Here is a 20,200-nt window from a genome sequence, read left to right as displayed (position 1 = left end):
ACGATCGTGGACAACCGGTCTGGCCTAGTGGGTAGTGCCTGTGAAGCCAATGGTACTGGGTTCGAATCCCGGTAAGGGCATTTATTTGTGTGATGAGCACAGATACTTGTTCCTGAGTCATGGGTGTTTTCTATGTATTTAAGTATTTATATTGTCTGAGTACCCATAACACAAGCCTCCTTGGGCTTACCGCGGGACTTAGTCAATCTGTGTAAGAATGTCCTATAATATTTATTTATTTATTACTAGCTTTTGCCCGCGACTTCGTCTGCGTGGAATTAGTAATTTGGGTACCTTAATTCTTAAACAAATCTGCTTTTTAATCCATCCTTTTTCACCCCCAAATTGGTCCACACTATACATTTCCACCCCATTTTTTACACCCTTAAGGGATGATTTCGGAGATAAAAGTTATTCTATATCATTTCCCACAGCTCAAACTATCCCCATACCAAGTTTCATCTAAATCGGTTCAGCGGTTATTGATTCCCCATACAAATTTCCACCCCCCTTTTCACCCCCTTGAGGGGTGAGTTCTGGGATAAAAAGTATCCTATGTCCTTCCCCGGGACTTAAACTATCTGTATACCAAATTTCAACTAAATCGGTTCAGCGGTTTAAGCGTGAAGAGGTAACACACAGACAGACAGACAGACAGACTTTCGCATTTATAATATTAGTATGGATTATCTCGTTGAGAACGCGAATGCCGTGGGCCCACCGCGCTGCGCCGCGCCGCTACGCTTCGCGTTCGCGAGTTGTTCGTTGTAAGATGCTGCGTTACATTCGTATATTTCTTTACAGCTGAATATTACAAATAACTTAACATTCAATCTATTCATACGGCTTATAAACATAAACGAGCAAACCCGCCCATTTTCTAACTACTTCGCGAAAGTCGCAAACGAAGCGCCATTGAAGTGCTTTTGAATTTCACGAATATTTATGTTTCAATGCGGTGTGTTCAATGCTAACTGACCGTGGAAATATGTAAAATGAAGGTTTATGTGACTTAAATTTATGTAGTTTCTGTGTCTATAGTCTGGCAAACCATATAGCGCAATTCAACAAGGACAAAGCTCGAAATCACTAGAACAGTCTTTACGAAGATGTATTTTTTCCCTAAAGGTATACCTAGCGGTCTTTTTTGTGTAGAATTTAATAAGCTTTAAAGTTGCCTCAGACGATATTCTCATAGTGCGTAGATGCAGAGTAAAGGGCGAATTTCTCCAGGATGATAGACATTTTCAAGATGGCAGTGGTTCCTCGAGGACACATCAAATGTTGTGGACTTAAAAAAGGGACTTTCGATTAATATACGATTAATATATATCAAATTTCAGGACTGTTGTAGACACTCCGAGCTTTGTCCTACTTCGATTGTGCTATTATGGCAGTAGAAAAAAGACCTGAAATTCTAATTTTGTATAAGAAATCGATCTACCGCGCCTTCATTTTTACGTACGGAGAGTCTCCACGCCAGAAGCAACAAAGTTGTAATTCAGGATCAGAATCAGAATCAAATGTTTTATTCGTGATAAACTTAAAACTAAAACGACATACAAAAGTACCTATACCTAATTAATGGACTGATGTTCGAAATAAATACATTTATTATTATTATTAAAGTACCTATAACTAAAACTATAAGCATTTTTATAAAATAGGTAGGAGTTAAAAGTTTACCACGAAAATGGTCTCGCCTCAGCATAATGCTGACCCGAAAGTCAGCGCTGATCTTTCGGCTAATTAACTTCGAGTCCCCTGTATTTACGCGTTTTTTAGGGTTCCGTACCCAAAGGGTAAAAACGGGACCCTATTTAATAAAGATACAGCCTGGTGGCTGTCCGTCTGTCCGTCTGTCTGTCACCAGGCTGTATCTCATGAACCGTGATAGCTAGACAGTTGAAATTTTCACAGACGATGTATTTCTGTTGCCGCTATAACAACAAATACTAAAAACAGAATAATATAAATATTTAAATGGGGTTCCCATACAACAAACGTGATATTTTTGCTGTTTTTTTTCCGTAATGGTACGGAACCCTTCGTGCGCGAGTCCGACTCGCACTTGGCCGGTTTTATTTATTAAGTCGAGTGAAATATTAGTTTGTTGTGTAAATCATTATCACTTTAGGCATCCATATTAATTATAAACTCCGATGCAGATGGCGTATAGCCAACTAATCACCGACTACGATGAAGTGTTCGATGGTATCTCCTTGAGTTAATTTGGAGATAAAAGTTTCCTCATCAGCGAGTTAGCGACGTTGGAAAGCGGCGTCTAACTTGGAGGCCAGTTCAAACATGTTGACATCAAAATGATGTCATGTTAGTATAATTTGCCCGTGCGTCTCGTTCGCTCCAATACATGTAGGGACAAGTACAATCGAAATGCGCGACTGATAAATGATAATACAATGACAGAACCCCGTGTAAACTTCATTCGATAGCGGTGACGGCGTTCGCGTTTGCTTACTTGCGTACTTATGTCTATTTTTGTATAGGATTTTGAACAGCGCGCCAAGCGGGAAGTTGTGGAAACTCAAATTCCCATACAAAATGACACTTAACGAGTCACGCTATCGAATGAACACTAGGGGCATCGATATCAAAATGTACAAACAAATGTGCAATATTTAAAAACAAATTAAAGAAATGGTTAATCGAGCAAGCGTTCTACGACCATAAAGAGTTCTTTAAATTAGGAACTTAGGTAGATGTAAGAGATTAAATACAACCTACATTATGTAGCGAAAATTCATACTTAAATATAATCTTTATACACTGTATAAAATGTGACATGTAATTTATATTATTAATAAATATTATGATTATGATTATGATTATGATACGTTTGAATTCGCCTCCTAGTGAATCGCAGCCTATTACCTACTTGTGTCATCCGCATATTTGATATGCGGATGAGTCTACTTCTCAATGTTCTCAAAAAGAAAAGCGATTTGATATTTACTTCTTTGTGACTCAAATCATATCCGTATCCTTGCTTGAAAATATTTTTATAAGAAAGTAATTTAATCTGTTTTTAGCGTATCCATGCTTGCCGGAAAGAATATGTTTATTAGGGTTGCCGATCTTTAAGAATTGTAATATTTAGGTAACTTACTTTAAGATTTATTTAATTGGCTTCATCCAATAGAAAGTAGAAGGTTCTTAATTCATTGAGACCATTGTATTTTCCTTTACAGACGAAGGCAAAAATATCGATCCAGAAATGGCTCAAAAATATGTGAACACGACTTTATTGTCTAAGCCAGTCTAAGGTGTAAGAGCGTACACATATTTTTGAAACTTTGGGAATGTATAATTATATATTTATGCCCTTGACTGTAGGTGCTTACAAATTTCCCCATTTGTGGAACATAGCTGGGCCAATTTGGTCAACTTTTTATTGTTCTAAATGTTCCCATTCCCACCAATGGTGCAATGGTGGAAGTCGCGAGCGCTAGTAAAAGATGTAAAGATAAATCTATAAGTTTAAATTAATAACCGATGTAAATGTAAATCAACGTCACGGCGCCGACGACGTATCGCGTCCTGTGTAAATCAGGCGCGATAACGCGACGCGGCGGCGTAGCGGTGGCGTTGCGGTGGTTTATTGAAAAACTTGCGCCCGATTAGCGCCAACTTGCACTGTAATTTAGATCGCGGGGAAACTCGCGGGACACCGAGCTAGCTGCGCTGGATATACCTTTCAAGGCGGTTCCCTCAAACATCAAACATTTATTCAGCAAATAGGCCACAGGGGCACTTTTACATGTCAATTTTTACAAACAATAAAATTAACCCAAAATTACAAAAAACAATTACATAAATATAAATGTTAATTTACACAAGAAAAAAAAAACTAATAAAAACTATACAAATAAAAGAAGTACTAAAATTGTTTCGAGATGTAAAAGTCTCTAGGTGTCAGAGATAAAATGTATATAATAATAAAAGAGATCATCAAATTATCCAGAGATGTAAAGGGTCTCCAAGACTTGAATTGTCATATAATTAATAAAAAGAGAAGATATTAAATCAGACAAACAGACAAGAACCGAATGAAGTGCCTCACGTTAATGCCACTCAAAAGTAAAGTTACATAAGTAAAATGAAGCCCGTGTAAACTTAAACAGACCGGTCTCCACAAACAGCACCCGTTCACGAGTATGACGCGTATCTCAGCCATCGTCTCCCTCAACCTTCATTCGGGAAAGTGGCGACCCGATCAACGACGCCATCGTAAGCAAAGACTTTTAAGCGAGCATGACATGTTCAAGTTGCCAGGCTGTATTAATATATATGAAGTAATTTAATTCAGTGAGATACTATAACTAACTTACCTGTTATACTTACTTGCGTATTTTTTGCATGAAATTTGATGTTCCCACCCACTGCGAAAATAAATACCTACGCAAATAAATTAACAAACCCCGAATCCCGGTAAGGGCATTTATTTTGTGTGATGAGCACAGATTGTTCCTGAGTCATACTTGCGTATTTTTTGCATGAAATTTGATGTTCCCACCCTTCCACTGCGAAAATAAATACCTACGCAAATAAATTAACAAACCCCGAATCCCGGTAAGGGCATTTATTTTGTGTGATGAGCACAGATATTTGTTCCTAAGTCATAGGTGTTTTCTATGTATTTAAGTATTTATATAAATTATATATCTTTGTCTGAGTACCCATAACACAAGCCTCCTTGGGCTTACCGTGGGACTTAGTCAATCTGTGTAAGAATGTCCTATAAAATTAATTTATTTATTATATTTATTTATAAACCAACACCAAAAGTAGGTACAAAACTCGACAAATGTTTCGCTTCTATGCGAGGAATCATCATGCTGGAAACGTTGACGGCCTATTCTTTTTAGTAATTTTTTTATTCATGAAATAAAACTATGAAAACGGATTATATCGCGTATATTGAATTTATAATACATCCCGACGTTTCGAACTCTTTACAGCGTTCGTGGTCAACGGGTGACACCACAATCCGATATAATCCGTTTTCATAGTTTTATTTCATGAGTAACTATCGCGGTAACCGAAGACAATATTAATTTTTTTATTGTTTAAATAATCTCAAATCACTTCCAGTATGATTACATCAGCCACATCTTGTAAGCGCTTAAGCCTAGTTTACACTTAGCTCGTCTGTCGAGCTCCTAATGAATTAAGCCGGTTACACCCCTCCAAACTGTATAATGTGTTGCTGTTATTATAAAGTTTTGTGCTGAACGTCTGCTGAGTCGTAAATAATGAAAATTCGCTTTATTAGCTTTACCACCCCGCGTCTTTAGTTATATTTCTCAATACATATATCCATAACTTAATATGTAGGTTATCTATTAAGGTATAATTCCATTTTCACCTCAGCTCGAACAAGCCTATTTTCGTAACTTCGTCTCCAGGGAGTGAAGAAAGTGCGACTTTCCTCACTCCAGGGAGTGAAACAAAGTAGCTTTTTAATTGAGCTAAGGCCATAACCTGCCACTTTATTACTTTTATTTCTTCTGTGTAATTCGAAATACATTTTACCCTTCAATATGTTCTCTATACTGAGGTCAAAAATTAAGTGTGCAACACGAGAGCAAAGTTATTTTACATCTCGTGTTTTTGAGTCCCGAGAAAGAGAGAGGTTCTATAATTGAATTACGAGCGAAGCGAGTGATTCTAAGTTTGAATCTCGCAAGAAACACTCGCAAGAAAAACCAACTTTCCTCTCTTGTTGCACAAATAACTATTTCACCTCAGTAGTGAGAACATATTCAAGGTTAAAATGTATTTCGAATTTGTAATAGACCCCAAGTATTAAGTGGAAGTTCATGGCCTTCACTAAATTAAAAAGCTACTTTGTTTCATTCCCTGAAGTGACGAAAGTCGCACTTTCGTCACTCCCTGGAGTGAGGAAAATCGCACTTTCTTCACTCCAGGGAGTGACGAAAGTAGGCTTGTTCGAGCTGCTGAGTTGAAAAAAATTTGAATATACGTAGTTAGTTGCAACTCAGACAGCAACAAAAATTCACAAAATATAACTATTGAAATTGTTTTTTTTTTTAAATAGCCTGTAGTGTCCCGCTGCTGGGCAAAGGCCTCTCCCTTTGATTTCCATGACTCCCGTTGTCGAGCTGTTTCCGGCCAGTTATTAGTGAAGGTGTCTAACTATTGAAATAAATGTACAAATACCTTAAGTGGTATGTTAAGATTGTTATGGTAAATTTAATCTAAGATGTATAAAAATACCAATTCAAGAAGTTAAACAACCTCGACTGCTAATAAATATATAATACTAGCTTTTGCCCGCGACTTCGTCTGCGTCGGATTAGTAATCTGGGTACCTTAATTCTTATACAAATCTGCTTCTTAATCCATCCTGTTTTCACCCCCAAATTGGCCCACACTATACATTTCCGCCCCAATTTTTTACACCCTTAAGGGATGATTTCGGGGATAAAAGTTATTCTATATCCTTACTAGCTCAAACTATCCCCATACCAAGTTTCATCTAAATCGGTTCAGCGGTTATTGATTCCCCATGCAAATTTCCACCCCCCTTTTCACCCCCTTGAGGGGTTAGTTCTGGGATAAAAAGTATCCTATGTCCTTCCCCGGGACTCAAACTATCTGTATACCAAATTTCAATTAAATCGGTTCAGCGGTTTAAGCGTGAAGAGGTAACACACAGACAGACAGATAGACGGACAGACAGACTTTCGCATTTATAATATTAGTATGGATTTATATACCTAAACAATAAAAGGCAAGAACAGAACCAAGCACTTATTAAATCTTTTGTGCTTTATGAAAAGCCTTTGTAACATACGTACTTACTGACTTATTGACTGCCAAAAATTACAGTTTATAATAATACTCTTCTACATTAACCCCGATAATCTTTATAGAGTTAATACAGGCGGTTAAAAGGTTAGTTTTCTCATAGAGTAACTTATACTAGAGCGGTACTGTCATAGTAAATTTTGTAACCCCAGTAAATTCACTGCCATCTGTCGACACACTTTAAAACTAAAAATGAAGATTTATAAAAATACGATAAAATGTATTTAAATATGGATAAATGATTTTTTTTATTTGCATTAATTATTTTTATGATTTTGACCCATGTTCTTTCACTGATATGCGTTAAAATTGTTAAATAACAAACGAAACCATCAACGCCATCTATACGACAGTAGGCCAAAGCTAGTAGCGCCCTCTGAACGTGAATAAAATTTTCTTGATTTTCGAGGCACGTTTTTTCCTTAGACTGTATCCATCTATTACGGAGTTATATCTATCTTTGGTTTTCTTCATTATATTTTATTCCAAGCTTACAACGCCATCTATTAATTTACGACATTACTTTATATAACAACGCCATCTAGTGATTAAGCGCGGCTTTATAAAGCCACTAAGCAAGACAAGCGCTCTCGATTTAAGGGCTCCCCCGAATTAGGGAGGGCACTGGAGGTGAACTTTTATAGTTCATGAGCTTGCCGTAAGATGGCGGTGAAAAAAAGACCATTTAGCAGTCTTCTAATGTCGTGGTGTGGTGGGTATGATTGTGTGAGGTGTACCAGGTCTAAGTACCACTAATCTGATTATGGTTAATGATGTTAAGGATAAAGGATAATAGGGAGCGTGCTTCAACTGTAGGTACTGCACACGAGCCCCCTGTTTATTGGCTCGAAGCTTCTAATGTAGGCCACAAGATGGCAAGATTGCAGGTCCTCCAACGCGCACGGCCCCTAGTTATTTTAACAAAAATACGAAAAAAAAAAACTATGAAAACTGATAATATCGCGTAGGATATTGAATTTATAATACATCCCAACGTTTCGAACCCTTTACAGCGTTCTTGGACTTTGTGGTCATTAGTTTTATTTCGTGAGTAACTATCGCCGTAATCGAAGACAATATTAAACACGGAAAAGTTCACCTGATAATGGGTGTGGGACATAATTATTATTTTATTCAAATCACAATCTTAAACGCAGAAGTATCTCAATCGGCAGTCTCGCTAAAGAGTCATCGCTTCCAGACAATAGGGTGATAGGGAGGGGGAGGAAAATGGGGACTACGTGTGTGTGGGCATGTACTAGATAACTGCTTACCTACTATTAGGCCCTCGTAATCCTATGCTTGTTTGCCACCGTATAAAATCTATGCCATTGGGCCACGGGTCTATTATGTCAGGCCTCGCCTTTCGACTAAACTAAAGCCCATAGAATAGACCACTTACAAGCAGATAAGTACGTTAGTACAGTCACGTCTAAAAATATCGATACGGACAAAGTGCCAAAGATATGTATGCACGTCCTTATTGTGACAATGCGATATTTGAGAGACAGGCAAAGAGGGAAATTAGTTACGACCAAATGCAGACTCACCAATTCTACCAAAACCAACTGTAATCGGTTCGAAAATTTACAATGCCATTCCTAGTGTTATCTAAAATATAGAAAATTCATTATACAAAGAATTAAAGAAATGGTTATTATTTTATGACACACGTGAATTTTGTGATCTTTAATTGTTTTAATCTAACTGTTATTATTTTTCATTATTGTTATAGCTAATTAAACACTGACATTGTACCTATTATCTAATTTATTTAAAATGAAGTATCTTTACTGTTATTTATTTTAATGATAGAAAATGTATATTTCCCTTCTTTAACTGTTTCTGACATGTAATGTTTTGTGTGCACTTACGAAATAAATGATTATGATTATTGCCCATACATTGAGGTAGTATACATATTTTTGGCACTTTGTCCGTATCCATATTTTTAGACGTGACTGTACTAACAGAATTAAGTACCTAACCATGGGTATTCCTTATGTGGTTGCAGTAAGGTTGAGATATGATCTGTTAAACTGTGTCTATGGGATAGGAGACCGCTCCTTTGATTCTAATCCGTGCAATACAATGCTCATACATCGACTGAATGGGTTTAGCGAATATGTGTACAGTCACGTAGTTTTACGAATTTTATGGTTTTTTATGGTTATATTTTATAGTAACCAGCCGGTCAAGCCAAGGTGGCTCGTAAAAGTGCATTCCCACTCCGTCAAAAAAAAAAAAAAAGAAAAAGAAAAAAAAAGGTAACAATCGATATCGCTTCGACAACGAAACGCTTTGTGTCTCTCTATCACTCTTCCATATTAGTGCGACAGTGACAGTTGCGTTTCGATCGCTACGGAGCGTTAGCTATTGGCGTGTTGGATACGGGGCTTGTAAGGGAATTAATTGAATTGGTAAATAGTGACAAAAAAGCAGATTGTGGTATAAATTTTGAAGATATTTTGTTTGACTTTTGTATAAGTCATATAAGTTTTATTTAGATACGAAATTTAAATTTAAACACAAATAATAATTTAATGAACACGGTGCGTGTAATAAAGTAAAGCACGAGCGATGTAAAAGAAAACTTGTTTGAAACATGACCTGTAGCTAGTGTACTTATTTTTCTGCTATGTATTATGATTATGAATATATTTTTTCCTAAAATAAGGGGAACGGTTACTGACGTTAGGGCCTAGAGTTAGACCAAGTTCTGGATCCGTCTAAATGGGACTTGCGCCATCCAGGGTTGCACAATCAACCGTGAATTAAAAAAATTATGTTTTATTGACTGTACAATAAAGACTGTGTCAGATATTTTGCGCACTGCCTTACAAGATATTATTGTAGGTGAGTGTACAGGTCCATCTTTTAATAAACCATCCCGCCGGCGCGCCTCGCACAAAACATACACCCAGTATCATTTGACAATTTGTGAGCAATCAGTGCATTGTCGCCGCTCTTTATTCAACGGCAAATAATACATGGAAAATTGTCATTCCTATTGTACGGCCGCCATTGTTGGTCTAATGACAGCGTTCAGCTCGCAGTACGGGCCTGGCCGGCTGAGCGGCGGCAATTTCGGCCAACTTAAAATATCAAGTGTAAACCAAATTAGAGCGCGAAATGCCTATGGCGTAACAACTATGGCGTACCCGATAGAAACCTCCGCTTTAACCAAACCAGTGCAAAAACTTTCCCGAAATCCTAATCCTTATCACATCAAACGGCCCATGAATGCCTTTATGGTCTGGTCCAGGCTTCAAAGAAAGAAGATATCAATATTAAACCCAAAGCTTCACAACTCGGAGATCTCCAAACGGCTTGGCTTGGAGTGGAAGAGCTTGAACGAGACTGAGAAAAGACCGTTCATTGATGAAGCGAAGCGACTCCGCATAAAGCATATGCAGGATTATCCGGACTACAAGTATCGCCCACGAAGAAAAAACCGACCAGACATTACTGTCTTCAACCCTATGTACAGAGAACCGATTACTGAAGAACCACGTCCAGAACAGACTTACCAAATCCCATTAAGCTACTCTGATCAGATAATGTACAACAATATGATAAGCTACACGGTTCCGACTGTGCCGCAGGCCTCTTACATCCCAGCGAGGCCCAAGGAAGAAGCCTTACCAAGTTTGGACCTGCGGCCTCTGCCTTCGATCGAGAGCATCTCACCGAGGCCGTTCGCTCTCGTCAATCAGCAGATGATGGTAAAGGCCTATCAGGATCTGCACTACGTGTCTGACGATATTACGAGGATATCATACCACTATCCTTTCGGTGTCCAGTAGGGTGGAAAAGATGGAAGGTGTTTTGGATTAGTTACCATTATGTTTTTGATAAGATTCTTCTTAGAAGCAACAGAATTGTTAAATGTTATTGCAATGCAAAATGATGCATTACTCGTAGATGTAATTCAATTCAAATATTTACCAAGGAATGAATACCAAGATAATTATATAAGATCCAATGCTTGCTAGATATTTTATGCTTAAAAGACATGAATTACCCTCCCTGATTAGTGATACCTAGAACAACATGGAGTAACAATATTAGGGATTGGACCGGTACCAAGGACGCCGCCACTCTTTATAGAACGGCAAAGAGCAGAGAAAACTTTCGCATGATGATCTCCGTCCTCCGATAGGATATGGCAGCAGAAGAAGAAGATTAGTAATAAACACGTTCTGCTATGGCTTGCTAGAGTCACTAGAGTACCAAAGTGTATTGAAACAAACAAATATCCCAACAGCTGAGTATAGTCGAGTATATCGGATTCTTCAAGTGACACCCAAATGACCACCAAGTAGCATAATATTATACGACAGCAGCTGATACAATACAAATTGATGTTGGGATGGCAACTGCAGCTGCATTACTGTTGCAACATTACTGCTGCAGCCTGAAAGCGGGCGCTGTATCTGCCAATTTCCTTTCTGCTTTGGCTTGCTAGAGTCACTAGAGTACCAAAGTGTATGTATGTATGTATGTATAAACTCTTTATTGTACAAAGACATAGAACACAAATATGGCACAGAAATAGGCAGTACAAAGGCGAACTTATCCCTTTAAGGGATTTCTTCCAGTTAACCTTTGAGTAGATGAGAATTGATGAAGAACGGTAGACAAATATAGCACTGCGTACAATAGACTAGAGGAAAGTCAATAAATTTATAAAAGAGGGCGAAAATAAATAAAATAAGATAAAAATTTGAAGTAACAGTATAACAAATATATATAATACCTAAGTTTTATAAAATAAATATACATCCATAGTCACAAACAGTTAATTCTGGTCCGATAGCCACAGTTTCCTTAACTGCCCCTTAAGCGATGCAACGGACCGCGATTTCCTTAAGGAGGGGGACACCTCATTCCAAAGCTGAACCGCTCGTACCGCAAAAGATTTACCATACGCACTAGATTTGTGATGAGGTGTGGCCAGTGCAAGATTTGCACTCGATCGAAGGCGATGGCCACTACCATCTGCCATAAATTTGAATTTTTGTGAGAGATAGACAGGAGAAGAAGGAATAAAAAGAACATTAAAAAGAAGAGAAAGAATATGCAGATCCCTGCGACGGCGGATGGGAAGCCATTTAAGTTGATTACGAAATAGGGAAACATGATCGTATTTCCTTAGACCGAATACAAATCTTATGCACATATTCTGCAGACGTTCAAGCTTGTCAAGCAGTTCCTGTCTCAGATCGAGAAACGCAATATCGGCGTAATCGAGAAGCGGAAGTGTATTGAAACAAACAAATATCCCAACAGCTGAGTATAGTCGAGTATACTGGATTCTTCAAGTGACACCCAAATGACCGCCAAGTAGCATAATATTATACGACAGCAGCTGATACAATACAAATTGATGTTGGGATGGCAACTGCAGCTGTTACTGTTGCAACATTACTGCTGCAGCCTTGAAGCGGGCGCTGTATCTGCCAATTTCCTTTATACCTGAATGATTAGCGACAGTGTCTTATTTGCAGCTTGTGGCATAGTAGTTAGGAATTCATTAGAAAATGAATAAAAACGAAACAAAAATGAATAGAAACGTGCAAATTCCAGCCGCATGGACAGCTGAATTACATTAAAGGTGTAGTTACCACTATCGTTTTTTTTTTAAATTATAATCATATTTGTAAAAGTAGCTATAACTGTTTCTGATGTTAACAATTACTAATAATTATTAAATCTGTATGAAGACGGTCCTTGAGATAGATAAAATTTTACCTATTATATTATTTTAATATTAAAATACTCATTAAAGCACATTTTGGTCTTTTTGTTACTTAAATTATTTTCGGACACAATTTCTTAATAAACACGTTTCCTGTTTTCACAGTTCGAAAAAAGAAATTGATTTGATTAGTAGTCAAATACCCTATTGACTGAGTAGGCATAAAACCTAGCTTCACGAATTACTTATGTTTGCAAGCCCCTATATTATTATAAACTGCCTTGAGCTCATTTGATACGCATTAAAAAATATTTATAAATAGGCATATGAATATAAATATTGCCCGTTTAACAGTTAAACGAGAAATAGGAAAAGATTGAGTTAAGTAGGTATGTATGAAAGGATATCATGCTTGTGCCCGATATTGGATCGACTTGGCATGGGCACTACCATGCCCGCAGACCAGTGCTGATTTTAAAATTAAGTTTATTTTAAGCTTTAAATTTGATCGCAGGTTATCACCAAATAACGGTCACCCACAGATAAAGCTGAATGTCACAGATCATTTATCAACTTTCTGTTACATAAATAAATTTGAGCTGCGTGAATCAATTAATTTTATTTTGCTAATAATACAGCAAATTTTTTTTTGTTTTATCTTCTTGTGTATGACAATGTGAGTGGCAATAAACCATTATTCTATTCTATTCTATTCTATTTAAAGCTTTTTATATGTAGAGACATAGAAAGTGAATTAAAAAGTTTTTGATAAATAATATACCGACATACCAATATAACCTTACTCTTCAAAAAACTTGATTGCCAGGAAAACACAAGTCCTATAATAGATACAAATCAATATTAAATGACAGTACGAAAAGATAAAAATAAAATATTTATCATGTATATTATTTTATTCTTTACTAGGGACCCGCCCCGGCTTCGCACGGGTTACACAAAACATTTATTAATTATACACCAAAATTTTCCTCAACTTTTACTCTATTTTTAGGTGAAAACCGCATCAAAATCCGTTGCGTAGTTTTAAAGATCTAAGCACACATAGGGACAGACAGACAGCGGAAGGCGACTTTGTTTTATACTATGTACTTAGTGAAGATTTTTTTTTTACGAAATTAATAACTAGCTTAAATCTAAAATAGGCGTTGTGCGAGGAAGCCGCCATCTTCGGTCGCCAGTTACGTCAACCAGACGCTTCGCGATTTCTGCAAAAAATTGTGAAGAAATTCACAATTTTAAATATCTAATATACTTATACTAATATATCTTAAAAACCTTACACTATTTAAAAAAAGTTTAAAACAGAGTAAGATTTTTAAGATGTTAAGATTAGAACATTGTAAACAAGAAAGTATTAATTTTAAGCGGTAATTTCGCAAATGAAAGGCGATTTCCATGAGCAGGAAGCATCGTTGAGCAACCCGTTAAGGTGCATAGAGCCACAGTACTCATTGACCAGTCCGTCACCGTTGCTTGGCTCGCTTACGTCCCAGATCGCGAACCCGGTCTCGGCGAGCAGCTCACCTGTAAAATAGTAGATTGTTAACCAAGGGATGAAAGGCACTCATTTTTGCCGAGTTAGTTTGGCGCTAAACGCAGTGAGAGCGCCAATAGTCTGAGGCTGAAATGATGCCTCACCGGAGTTAAACACTACTTTTCATTTCGAATACGAGGAAAGTAAAATATAGTTTGTCAAAGGACTGTTTCATTTCAAACATAGACAGAGAGAATAATCATCACACTCATCATCACTATCTTTGTCTTACACTAGTACTAGCACCCAAAAGAAAGGGATGAGTATAATTTTCCTGGTTGTTACTGACTGACAAATTGGTTTGACCAACTATACATGAGTTGTTTTATTTAAACATGACTAAGTATAATTTTTTAAAGTATTTCTTGAGGGTAGGTACATACGTGGCTGTTAAAAACCATTGTGAGCGCGGTGTTCTGGCCGAAACGGTCACCAAGCCACATATTTTAAGTTTTAACTAAGGTGTGAAGTTCGGGCTTCTAGAGTTAGGAGCTTGGCTCTACAAGAGATCTAATGACTTTTTGCCAGTGCGAGCCTTATGGTTTCGTCTTGGCAACATTTTATATTGGAATAAATAACAGTTGTTAGAGAGTGAACCTTAACCTTAACCTTCTGCAAGCGCGAGCAGGCGTCCGTTCCGTAGCGCAACTACTACTGCTAGACACCAAAATTGGTGTTGGCCGCATGTACTTCTAGCGACGCGATGAAATCGCAGTGAGCCACGCCTTACGTCTCGTGGATAAAGAGAGAAATGTAAACACTCACCAAATATGGTAGCCCACTCGCCATCATCATATTTCCTCAAGCCAATAAATGCATGTCTAGGTTCATCTGCTCCAGTTACTGTGTCTGTGTTGTGATTGTAAAGATTCTTGAGGATATTAGATTCGGTTTGATTGTTGATGATGGCCAGATGTCCACCCTCGGTGTGGCACGTGGCCAGGGCGAGGCGCCAGGGTTTCGAAGCGCCGTGGAACTTGTAGCAGCTGCCGGTGCTGGGCTCCCATTTGTAGTCAGGCCCTGACAAATTGAAATATTTTTATGTGATAGTCGTGTGATAGACGGACTCTTGAGAACACTAAATACCCTCTTCTTAAAGAACACCTTGGCATATCGCAAAGGACCTCATTTCTGCACGTTCTGGGAAGAAACAAGCGAGATGCTCGCTTATTCTTGGTGTGCCATATATGTAACTAAGAAGTGAAACCTTAGTAAATATTCTTTATTGTGCACCATTTATCTCATCATTTATCTTATAATATTTTTTTTTTTCATTTTCAAAAACCGGTCAAGTGCGGACTCGCGTTTCAAGGGTTCCGTACATCACACAAGTTTTAACAATGTTTTATTTTTGTACGTGAAACGTGAGTGACACTTCTTGAAAAACCCCAATGGGTCGGATCAAAAACCAGATGTAACGGAAAGTATTATGGTGCGGTGGCATAAATCTCTGCAACTAACAGCTATATGCATGGTTTTTGATTAATCATTAATCTTGTTTATCGTATAACTATGTTACGACATATAATTATATCCCTAGGGTTATAAATATACATATAACGGCTTTATCTATCTTACTGCGATATACAAACTGATGCAAAGTACCTAGCTCGGTTAGCAAGATCAAATATCCCAAAGCCCAAATGCGATGCTTTAAATAAATTAGATTTTTTTTAAACAGACAAAAAAAAACAACGTTAATCTCACTGTTACGAAACAGTTGCTTATAATTTACTAAATGCGCAGTGTTAATCCTGCTCACGCTTCCTGAATCACCCTGTATAGGCAGCTGGTACAACACAGTCAGGATAATTAATAATTATCTTACGATCGTTGCATGTTCGCAGCCCAACTGTGGGACTTGTGATTCCATCGGAGGAGCAGTTGTGGACGGTCTTGCGGCAAAAGTAGGGCAGCAGTTTAGCGCAGCTGATGTTGGCCAGCGTGCCCGTGCCGGTTAGCGTCAGGCAGTCCTCGGCCTCGTCACCGGCGTGGTCCGGCTCGCCCGAGGCCCACTCCAAGCTGTCAGCAAGATCCTTTCCTGTTAAAAGAATTTCCTTTTAGAAAAGCAAATCGTTGATACCGAGTAATTGGACGCCATTTAGGGAAAAGGATCCATCCCGTAAAATTTGCCATTCAAATCAATGTCTTTTCGTTTTGACAGAAAGTTCACATTGTTGATTGGATCCTTTTCCATAAATGGTGTCCAATTAACATTTCGTTCACTCCCATGTTTTAGATCTGCTCCCGTTAGAAAAATTTGTCTAGCAATGACATTTTGATTTTTTTACTAATAATGTTATTCAATGACAACAAATATCTTAATTTTACCACGCAGTTCATGTTACCTACTTAAGAGTGGAGTTCAAAATCGGCTGTTTAATCCGTTTACCGTCCAAAGATTTGAAGTCTACTTTGGAGAAAAGGCTCGTTGCTCCGATGAACACGCTGTTTGAAGCCAGTTTGTGCTTGTCCATCGCGTTCAGCATCGCCCGCGCAATGGCTGCGGATGTGGGAGATGCCAACACACCATCTGTAAAACGCAGTTTACGGTCATTGTGGTGAAGACAACATGCTCCTTCGTCCCTTCCACAAGATGCAAATGTATCTACTTCGCGTGTCCGAACCCCGACCAAGCGTAGAGGTTGACCGTCGCTCTTTACAGTCCACGCGTGTCAGTTGTTGTAGCCGGACGTCCGTGAAAACTTAAAAAATGCTTCGTTGCATGATAATTAACTGATGGCCGGTGGGGCCGGAAGGTTCTGGAGTGGCGTCCGCGTACCGGAAGACGAACTGCCGGTAGGCCTCCAACAAGATGGAGCGACGACCTGGTGAAGGTCGCGGGAATTCGGTGGTTGCGAGCGGCACAGGATCGGTCGGAGTGGCGAGCCTTGGGGGAGGCCTATGTCCAGCAGTGGACGTCTATCGGCTGACATGATGATGATGATGATGATGATGATGATGATAATTAACTGCAACAGCCCAAATATTGCGAGCACCCAAAGGACATATTTCCTATCACAGATAAGTAATTTTAAAATTATATTATGCGTAAATTTTGTATGAAAAAGTCAGTACGCTTGGTTTCAATACAAATCGTGGTATTTGCGTCATCTAGCGTATATATTAAATCTGTGGCCCCTTCTAACTCTTGCGATTGTCGGTTTTAGGCACTTACAGAAGGTTGGTATCAGATGTAGCGAAGCTCTTTCTGACTGTATCTGAGCGAAGTACGCATACAAATACTCTTGTAGTTGTGAGTTCTTGCCGGTCTTCTCCATATCGCCGCTATACTTACTCAACCTCGTATCTGCAACACTCATTTGATGACAAAAACACTTGTATTCCGAATGAAAGAAAAGCGACATTTCCATCAAATGATTGTTGCAGATATGATAAGTAAGTACAGCGACGATATATTTAGTTTAACAATTAAATTGATTGTATTTCTGATTACAAAGCAAGCGATGAATATGTTTTAGCTGGAACTACTGATGCTACCTCTTCATTCGTGCGCCAAAATTTCTTTAATTTTCAACTATTTTCACTCACAAATAGCTTGCATTGTCCGGCCTTGGTGAAAAAGTTTTGTCTTATTTCGTCTTGATCATTTTATTATTTCGTAATTATTACAATGCATAGTCACGACTCACCAACCGCCATATATTTGAGGCATCAGCGTCGAGCGTGCACGCTCCTGACGCTCTGAGCGTGCAATTCGTAGCCCTCGGCTCGGGTAAGGCAACAAACAAGTTTACAAGCTTTTGCTACAGTGATAAAAGCTTGAAACAAAAATGAAAACTTGTTACAAAAAACTTACCTTCGAGTTGGCAGCGCACGGCGGCGTCTGACCAGGCAGCGGGCACGCTGTGCAGGCGCAGCCACGCGTCCGCCTCGCGCACGTGCTCATACTCGGTGACGTTCACCGGATTGCCGGCTGCGTACTGACACCCTGTCGGTAAATACGAGTACTATGTACATAATATGCCGACTTCTGGCCGAAGGGTGTCGTGTTTAGAAAGTTCCGGGGCAAATGTTTCCTTTAAGTAAAATGAGCTAACTTAAGGTTTTAATAAAGCACTTTCCCTTCAGGGCCCATTAATTTTTTCCACAACATACATAATGTATGTAGATGCTTGTACGGGTCAAATCTTGCAAGTTAAATTTGACCCACTCTCCAACTTCCAATGAAGCAGAAAATTTGCATACTTACATGTAAGTCGGGTGACAATGTAATATTATGGTACCGTCGAGCTGATCTGATGATGGAGACAGGATGAAGGAGTCATAGGAACTCAGTGATAAAACAACGTAACCTATAATTGTGTTCGGGGTTTTTAGAATTGTCTCGATGAGTATTAGTTGCCTGCGGAAACAAAAGTACAGTCAGCGATGAAAGCTTGCACCAAAAACTATTTAAAGATTTTTTTTTGAAAATTGACATTTATGATGACATTGCCACACTTTTACTTATTCCAAATATACAATGCAGAGTTAGCTTGGTCCAACTTACCCGTGAATAAAATAAAACACAATATCCTAAAACGGGACATTTTAAATATTGATGTAAAGCACGTGTTACTTAATAGTAAAAAAAAAACTGGTAACAATTCGTGGACGTCTTATAAGTCTAGAAGCTGTATAAATGAGCTGTCCTCGCGCACCCGTTAAATATAGGTACCTACTCACTATCAGCACCGGGCGTATCAGCAGAGGTTATCTTTTTAATAGCAAATTCGCACAATCTTTTTAATGTATCATTACACAATTCATAACAAAGTAGAAGCTAGGGGGAGGGGGGGTCTTAAATAACTTCTAAGTCTCACAATAAGCCATTTCAGTTGCAAATACCAGTTCAACTTAATTGGTCTAGTACTTACAGAGCCAATAGCTAGCCATACACGCACGGATTTGCCCGTCGGATCTGCTTGAAAGATGTGTCTGGCGGACACATCCGTCAATGTGTGGCGAGGAATAGACACAGATTTGTCCGCCGGATGCCCGTCCGCTGCCCATCTGTGTCTATTTCTCGCCACACATTGACGGATGTGTCTGCCAGACACATCTTTCAGGCAGATCCGACGGGCAAATCCGTGCGTGTATGGCTAGCTATAAGGCTGTGACAGATGGAGAGACAGACAGACGCATGATATATGATTTTCAATCCGGCCAATTTGATAATTTTGATATAGAAGCGACGAAGACATTGGTTCTTCGTTACCATAAACTTATTAATGTATTATTTGGTTACAATACGCTTACAATAATCGAATTTAAACTGTTGTGAGACATACTAACAGTAAATCATTTTACGGTTTAGACTCACTTGTTTTAGTCACTCGCGCGATATGTTTCGGAGAGCCTAGGTCTCCTTTCTCAAGCACTAAAACAACAAACGAGCGAGTGACTAAACCAAGTGAGTCTAAACCGTAAAATGATTTAATACGCTTACAGTTGAATGTTGCGTCATCAAAAAAAAGGTTAAAAAAAGGTTTTTTCACTATCACCATACTGCATAGGCCAGGAAATTAAGGATTGCCCTCCAAGTGTCAAAGTACAAACGAGCTTACCGAGCGTTAATATAAATACGCCGAAACCGGTAATGTAGTATATATTACCGCCTACATTAAAAAACCGACATCAATGAAAATGTTTTCCCGGTCTTGCTCGAAGAACTAGGTAGGTGCTTAAACGTCGCAAATACCTTCGACTTCCAAAAACGGAGTTGTCAAAAATATTCTATATACCTATTACTGCTCAAAAAATTTCACGAGTTGAGAAATTCGACCTGTAGACAGCCGTCTGCCGAGCTGCCGAATAAATAGACATACGAAATCATTTTACCTATGATATAAAACTAGGAAAACGGATTATATCGCGTATATTGAATTTATAATACATCCCGACGTTTCGAACCCTTTACAGCATTCGTGGTCAACGGGTGACTGAGGAAAAATTACAAAGTTCAAAAATACCCACATACTAGAATAATGAACAATCATAGACTACAAACTTTAAGGCTGGTTGTACATGCAAAATCGGTTCATAAGGCTAGTTATACACTACAATTATTTTCAAGTAAAGATTACGCG

General features: G+C 38.5%; 2 protein-coding genes across 2 annotated transcripts; one reads left to right on the top strand and one right to left on the bottom strand.

Moving 5' to 3' along the window:
* Positions 1 to 9,696: 9,696 nt before the first annotated feature.
* Positions 9,697 to 10,725, top strand: LOC134740798 (transcription factor Sox-14-like). Its single transcript, XM_063673415.1, has one exon. It carries the CDS (start codon positions 9,843 to 9,845, stop codon positions 10,656 to 10,658), a length of 816 nt encoding a protein of 271 aa, XP_063529485.1. The 5' UTR covers positions 9,697 to 9,842; the 3' UTR covers positions 10,659 to 10,725.
* Positions 10,726 to 13,934: 3,209 nt separating this feature from the next.
* On the bottom strand, positions 13,935 to 18,721 carry LOC134740874 (C-type mannose receptor 2-like). The gene is made up of 6 exons (XM_063673527.1): positions 18,622 to 18,721; positions 17,929 to 18,060; positions 16,501 to 16,641; positions 15,937 to 16,149; positions 14,874 to 15,128; positions 13,935 to 14,098 (listed from the first exon to the last, which is right to left on the bottom strand). Exons 1-6 carry the CDS (start codon positions 18,659 to 18,661, stop codon positions 13,935 to 13,937), a joined length of 945 nt encoding a protein of 314 aa, XP_063529597.1. The 5' UTR covers positions 18,662 to 18,721.
* Positions 18,722 to 20,200: the final 1,479 nt, after the last annotated feature.

This window comes from Cydia strobilella, chromosome 4, assembly GCF_947568885.1.
Source record: "Cydia strobilella chromosome 4, ilCydStro3.1, whole genome shotgun sequence".
Lineage (NCBI taxonomy): Eukaryota > Metazoa > Arthropoda > Insecta > Lepidoptera > Tortricidae > Cydia > Cydia strobilella.
This window is presented reverse-complemented; position numbering and strand designations above follow the sequence as displayed.